The sequence below is a fragment of the Elaeis guineensis genome, chromosome 15 (genome assembly GCF_000442705.2).
Source record: "Elaeis guineensis isolate ETL-2024a chromosome 15, EG11, whole genome shotgun sequence".
Taxonomy (NCBI): Eukaryota; Viridiplantae; Streptophyta; class Magnoliopsida; order Arecales; family Arecaceae; genus Elaeis; species Elaeis guineensis.
The window spans coordinates 69,673,465-69,681,178 of NC_026007.2; the positions used below are offsets into that span (position 1 = coordinate 69,673,465).

General features: G+C 38.9%; 1 protein-coding gene across 1 annotated transcript; it reads left to right on the plus strand.

The window, feature by feature from the left end:
* The first annotated feature begins 2,260 nt into the window (after positions 1–2,260).
* LOC105058552 (cyclic dof factor 1) lies at positions 2,261–5,248 on the plus strand. Its single transcript, XM_010941511.2, has 2 exons — positions 2,261–2,567; positions 3,566–5,248. The coding sequence occupies exons 1-2, from the start codon at positions 2,394–2,396 to the stop codon at positions 4,841–4,843; spliced, it is 1,452 nt and encodes a 483-aa protein (XP_010939813.1). The 5' UTR covers positions 2,261–2,393; the 3' UTR covers positions 4,844–5,248.
* The last annotated feature ends 2,466 nt before the right edge of the window (positions 5,249–7,714 follow it).

Consider the following 7,714-nt stretch of genomic DNA (forward strand, 5'->3'; position numbering starts at 1 on the left):
AGGCTCACCCATTTATCCAGGATGTCAGGATTTCTCTCCATCATATTATTGTGATCTAGATGCGGTATATCTACTGGAAGGTAAATACTATTGCAGACTGAGTTATGGCTTTCGTGATAGAACATTATGACAATTAGATCTGGAGACAGGATGATGTTTGTCCTTCGGCCCCGCGGGATCTTTTGTACCTTGATCTCTTGGGCTGCTCTTGCACCAGAGTGGTGTAACCATCCATTTGTACAAAAAAAAAAAAAATACACGAGATGTCTTGAAACGTCAATCTCCATCCGTCGCTCTTTGCATGTTCATCACATCAAAATATAGCCAGAATATAAACATAAATAATTTGTGAAAAACAATTCTGTGCAAACAGAGCTCTTCTATTTTGACTGCACGCAGGCCCATCAATTACGTGCTTGTCTTTATTATGGGCCAGGCCCATTATTTCGTCCTCAAGTTGGCCCATGGCCTTCCTATAGTAAAAGTATCATCCACCGAACCAATCCTTTTCTGACCTTATCTGGAGAAGAAGCCTTTGCACCAAAGAACGTGTGTTGATAAGAGATGGCAGGTCAGATATAAAAGAACAATTCTTTAGTGAATAATTGGGATTTAACAAGAAAATAATGCAAGTTACAATCAATTGGGTTGGGCCCTACCAAAAGTTAGTGGGCGAAAGGCCGGCGCCTTTCGGTTTCCGTCCAGATTAAAATAGCTCGAGTAACGGTCAATATCACAACCCATAAATGCATCAGAAACTTCTAGAATATATGTATTGCATATTATTTTGATAAAATCATAGAATCATTGACAAGGACGTTTTTGGAGACCAAAACCTTTTTTGTTCGGACCATCCAAAGGAATTATACGTAAAACGCTAAGGCGTGGGAAAAAGCCGAGGCAAAGGTGACGACTGTTGGCATTTTATAGATACCTTATTGTTTATAAATTAATTCATAGGTATCAAATATAATAACATTGCTGGACCATTAAGAGCTGGATAGTTTTTTAAGAATGAAAGGCTTTAGGACCCTATTTAGGCAAAACCCCAGATATTATAGCTTCATGAGTCTCTTCATGATGTGCATCAATCTCTAGATTCATCCATTGGCAGCCTATATCTAGAAATGGGGAAATTTACGGGCTCAATCTGACTCGTGTAATAAAAAATGAGCCCAGCTCAAAAGACATTTGAAACTCAAAACTCATAGACAAGTTCGGCTTCCACATTTGAGCTTCCAAAACTAGACAAGAGGTGAGATATGGCTTGATGATGAGGTCATTCGAGCTCCATCAAATGACAAATGAGCTAAACTTGAGCATCTAAGCTAAAGCTTGAGTGTGGCTCAGGCTTTAATACCATTTTAGAGGCTAGGGTTATAAGTCAAACTATATTAATATTTTCGCATATGGTTTAGATCTATTAGTATCAACTTTTTGTCCTCACTATGTTACATTTTGTGCCATCATCGTATTATTCGTACGTGACATTTCTTGATACAAATATGATGTGAATGCTAGCTTTCAGGTTAGAATGCAAAAGTTCTCGTTAGTGAAGAGAAGTGCCAACCATTAGACCTAATTCTTCTTGGCCTATATCAAATCAAGAAAATTTATGCAATTCATGCTTACACAACCTAAATAAAGATGACCAATAAAGAACACCCATAGTCTCGTATCAACATTGTTGTAACATCTCTCAGGGTAAAAATTCAACAGAGCTACATCCTTTCAAAAACCGAACAACCTAACTTATCTCCCACAAATACATGTTGCTAGGATCCTATTTCAAACTGATCACAAATACTAATTTTTTGAACAAAAATAATAAATTATAAGAAAAAAAACTAAAGAAGGAAGTGAAAATAAAGAAAAGAAAATGGGATATCCATAACAGCCCAAGCTAACCCTTGTTTTCTTAAAAGCAGAAGGAAGAAATCCTAACAATTTTTTAAAATTATGAAAAACTGAAAGAAAATGTTTAAAAAGTGGTTGGTTTGCTCATAAGGAAATGTGAAAAGTAGTCAAAGGAGGTAAAGAAGTGGTGGAAACAATCAGTCATCGCCAAGTAGAGAGAGAAAAAGTTCAGTGGGTATTGGGTGCTGAGTAGGACCGAAGAGGATTTGGCTTTCCCTGCCCCCTCTTTCCACTCGGCAGGGTCTCAAAGGAAAAGAATCAAATAACCCCTCCTGAGGCCACAAACCTAAACTTGTGGCTCTTATTCCTCTCCTTTGCTGACTTGTCCCCCTTACCCTCCCCCCCTCCCTTGCTGTTAAACCACCACGAAGAAGCTCTTAAACCAACAAAGAAGAACTCGACGACCAGAGAGACGTATTCCTCCAGAAGCCGAAACCAGTCGCCCCCCACCAACACACAAAACTTTCTCTTCTCATATGAAAGCCGAAGAGAGTGGAAGACAGAGAGAGCAACAGAATCGAGAGACTGGGGAGATGGCGGACAGCCGAGACCCGGCGATCAAGCTCTTCGGCAAGACGATCCCTTTGCCGGCCGGCGGCGAGGCCCCCGCCGTCTCTGGTGATGATGAACGAGAAAAAGATGAGGCTAAGGTAAAATAACAGCAATAATTATTATGTTCTTTATGTTCTTGTGAGTTTTATGGCTTTTCTTGATTAGGAGTATATGTTATGATGGTGTTGTGGAGGAAAGATTCGTTCTTGTGATGTTTTGGTGGTGGATTATTGGTTGTTTTGGGGTTAATTTTGATACTGCTGGCTATGTTTGTTGTTTGTGCTTTTGTTGTGCTCTTTGCCAGGAATGATGTTTTCATCCTCTGTGGTTGCAATTGATTCGAATATATCTTAATTACTGATATTTCTGCTTTTTAATTTTACGTGAGGTCAATTCTAGTAGAACCTTCTTTTATAATTTTTCACATGGAATACATGATATATTCTGATGAACAAAATCTAGAAAAATGATGTCTGTTGTTCCTTGAAGGATCAGGCTTGAGTTTGCTATCTGTTGATAGACATATCTGTATGACGAATAGTAAAAAAATTGGCAACAGTTATTTTATATGTTGCTTGAATTGAATTATTTATCCCTCATATATGGAACTGTATTTGCTCTGCAGATTAGTATCTCCTTCTGATGAAGGGGAAGCTACAGATCAGCATGTCAAGCTTCTTAAATATCACCTTTATAGAAAGTATATCGACATTTAAACTTAAAACAAATGACTCTTTATCTTTGGTTTAGGTCAATTTTACTGATAGTCATAAGATTAGATCGATTTATAGTGAGTTATATAGCAAGTTAGGTAATACTAAATTTCCTTGAAATATTTTGATCGTTGCATCTTTTTTTTTTTCCCCTCCAAATTTCCTTGAAATATGTTGATCATTGGAGTCTTGTTTCTCATCCTGGGACAGGTTACCTGTTGTTAGGGGAGTGCAGTTAGGAAGTGCTATTGTTTATTGCTCTGTACATACTAAATTCCAGTATTGGATATATCATGATGAATATTTTGTGCTAAGAATTATTAGGAACAAGCCTTCACCTTTTGTTCCAGCTTTCCCACAGAAACTACACTTTGAAATTTCAGGGTAGTTCAGATGAAGAAGCTACCCATGAATCCACGGACATGGATCATGACTCTCCAAATTCAGAAGATAAAAGCGGGTCACCGATATCGTCCACAGCAAACGAGACCCCAAAAAATTCTGCTGATCAAGAGACTATACCTGTGAAGAATCTAAAGCCCGAAGAACAAAAGAATGAAGTGAATACCTCTCAAGAGAGAACTAAAAAGAAGCCCGACAAGATACTTCCTTGTCCTCGGTGCAACAGCCTAGACACCAAGTTTTGTTACTACAACAACTACAACGTCAACCAGCCACGCCATTTCTGCAGGAACTGTCAGAGATACTGGACTGCTGGGGGCACCATGAGGAATGTGCCCGTGGGAGCTGGTCGACGTAAGAATAAGAACTCCATGTCCCAATTTCGCCGCATAACTCTATCAGATGCTGCTTTCCAGACCGCTGGACCTGAAGTTCCTGAGCCAATCCATCACACCCCACAAAAACCCAATGGTACTGTTCTTAGTTTCGGCTCTGATACCCCTCTCTGTGAATCTATGGCCTCTGTATTGAATCTTGCCGAGAAGACAGGGAACAATTGTAATCGAAATGGGTTCCATCGGCCAGAAGAGCAGATGATTCCATTTCCTGCTGTAGAAAATTGCGATGAGCACTCGACTGGATCTTCGGTGACAGCTTCGAATTCTACTGATGATGGAAGTGGTGCTAATATGCAAGAGCCAGTTATTCAAGACTGTCAAGGATTTCCATCTCGAATCCCATATATTAATGGATCACCTTGGCCATATCTCTGGAGTCCAGTTCCTGCTTTCTGCCCCTCGAGCTTTCCTGTTTCATTTCACCCTGCACCGGCATATTGGGGTTGCCCGGTTGCTGGCACTTGGAGCATCCCATGGCTGTTGCCTCTTGCTTCTTCAGACAATGGCTCTTCAGGATCTGGACCCAATTCTCCAACCTTGGGCAAGCATTCAAGGGAAGGAGAACTGCTCAGCCATACCAATTCAGAGAAAGGAGGTAGTCCTAAGCAGAGCAAACAGGAGGGATGCCTCTGGATTCCTAAAACATTGAGGATCGATGACCCCGAAGAAGCTGCAAAGAGCTCCATATGGGCAACCCTGGGTTTCAAACATGACACTGCTAATGGAGTTAGTGGTGGTGGGCTATTCAAAGCCTTCCAGAAGAAGGTGGAGGTAAAGAATCACACTGCAGAGACCTCCCCAGCCTTACATGCCAATCCTGCCGCTTTGTCACGGTCCCTCAACTTCCAGGAGAGCTCATAGTGGAGCAGAAGGCTATTGGGAGGTCTTTTGTACATATTACAAGTGACATTTTAACTGATTAGGTAAGTTGGCAATACTGAGATTTTGTGGGTGAAATCATTGTGGTGCAGTCACTGATGCAGCCTCCTGTACTTGAGGAAGATAGTGAGAGTAGCTCTGGTTTTCCCATCAGAAGCCATCTAGAAGTAGCTCAAGTGACTGTCAGTCCTGCATGCATATATCAAAATGAGTGAGAAGAACAGAGTGATGCAAAGAAGAATCAGATATTTGTAGTTGTGCTTACATAATTTTAACAAACTTAATATCGTGCCTTTTATCCCCCTTATTTTAGCTCTGTGAACTGTCTCATTTACTTTCCTATGTGATATTTTATGTCAATAACAAGTTTGCTGATGCTATCTTCCATGTGTATGTGTGTCTGTGTGTGTTTTCTTATTCTCTGCTCTTGAAATGGTTATAGTTAATAATTAACAAGTGCAATGCTACAAAACCATGTAGATTGGCATCAATCTACCTTTGCTGCTGATATTTCACTGTATCTTGGTGGCCAAAGAATCAACATGAGCAAGCTAAAAAGGCAGAGGAAAGGACTGAGATATTCCTTCTTTAGTTGCAGTGAAAGATCCAAGAGTGCATGCATTAGGCATGGATGAGAACAGAATAGCAGAAAGTCCAAATAATTAAAGGCAAAAGCCACAAAACAGGTTATAGAAAAGTTGGTAAAGCAAAAGGAGAAAAGTTGTTGTAGGCCCTTCTCTTCTCTTGTGAAGATAAATGGAAGATAAACATGAATGCATTCCACAAGGAGGCGAGCATCCTTCTTTCCAAGAGACAGGTCCAAATAGCTGTAGCCAAAGTTGAAGGCAAAGGAGCTTCCAAAAGGCAGAGAAAAATACCACTCAGAAATGCCTCCTTTTCTGAATTCACAAAGAAGTATAATTCTAAAAAGAAAGTTGCAGTCATCTTTTCTCTAGTACCACATGTAGGTTATTTCTACAATAACAATTCTGGACGAAATTTTATACCACAAAGATGAGAGTTAGTTTACTGTTATATATCCTATTAGTTATTCTATACTTTTTAATTAGTATGTGACCTACCTATACAACAAGAAAAACATCAGTAGGGGCGAATTACATAACAATTTGAAATCAAACCTTCCAGTTTGATAAAGAATTAATTTGTCACGGGTTGCCTTATTCTGATCCTGAAAAGATCCATTGTAGATGTCATCTCATTGTGTTGAAGAAAGTTGGGTCACCTTTATATCAGGAAGTATTTTGAACATAGTAACGGAATTCTTCATCATGGGAGAGGGGGGTCACAAAATTTTCACCTTAGATATTACAGTGGATAATCAATCAACAAATTTTAGGTCATGGCTTCAAGTTTATATAAAAACAACTTCTTAAAATGATAGAATTAGATTACCAAAAGTTTAGAGTCCATTTCAGGTGTTTAGAGGAAGAAAAAAGGAATGAAAAGTTTTAAGACTTCACTAAACTGAATTTGACTACCACAAATGTGTCAATGAATTCAAGCAACTTTCTGATGTGAACAGAATTGAAGCACCTTGAACCTTCAAAATGTAGTTGGCTATGACAATACTAGCAGCAAGGGGGAAATGAAAATCCTAAATACAAAGCTGTTCCATCAACCTTTATTGACTTGTTTATGCAGTCCATCCATATTGCATAAAGAATTATGTGAAGAATATTATGCGACAAAAGAGTTGAATTGTAAGTTGATTTCATGATTGATATGCTGACTTTTGATCTCCGGTGCCCTATCTTTTGACTTTTGTTTTTCATTTTTATCATAATTCACTCTGTTTGCACTTGCAGTGCGACTAACTTTATATTTCAAATAGTTGAATATTGTTGGACTTGCAAGTCAACTTTTGAACTCCAAGTAGACATCCACAACTAAAGTTCATCCATGGTAGTGATAACGTTTTATAATTAACAAAAGCATACAAGACTGCTTTTTACCATATCATGAACAATATGTAATTTAAAAGATGAAAACGACCAAAAGTACAGAGCTATACCATAGTGCAGAAACCAGAATATGCAGAGAAAATATTAGGATATTCAGTGTGGTGGAAGGACTAATTTTCTTGTCATCTTCTCCAAACAGAACCTTGTCCAGTCCTACATTATCATCAATTTCATCTCAAACTACACTTTATTGGAATCAAGATAAGCATGATTTCAGTTCTAAAAACCCAGTCATGAATGTTGGATAGGCCAAAACCATTATGAATAAGTCTGATTGCAACCATCATGTCAGCTCAGTATATTTTTGTTTTGCCACTCACCTCTGGCCATCACATTAACTATCATGAGTTGTGAAAGAAGGTATCGAAGACGCCATTCTTACTCCATTTTGTGTTACTCCACTGTGATGTTCCACTGACTTCCTTGCCTCTCATCATACAAGTAAAAGCATCAGCTAGTATAACTAAGGACAATTATTTGGCTTGGTAATCAAAAGCGCTCCAAGCTCTGTAAAAGCTGAGTAGTGTTGGGACCCTCAAGCATGTGAAGCAATTTTGTCACCTCTTCCCCGTGCCTTCCTTAGTCCTCTCTTTTGTTTCATTCCAGAAAAGAGGCAAAACAAGTACCTTCCTGTGACACAATCTACAAATAAGCTATGAGCACTGACAAACAAACTTAAGCCATTGTTGTCAGAACATAGTGTGACAATTGGCAGACAGGATAAGCATGCAAATGTCATCCAATTCATCCCTCATGGTCGATCACAGTCATGCAGTAAAAAATAATAATAATGATTAGATCATTATCAGTTTTATAATATAAATAACAGGAGGCAATTGAACCTGGTGGATCTGCAGCATTCTGCATAAAA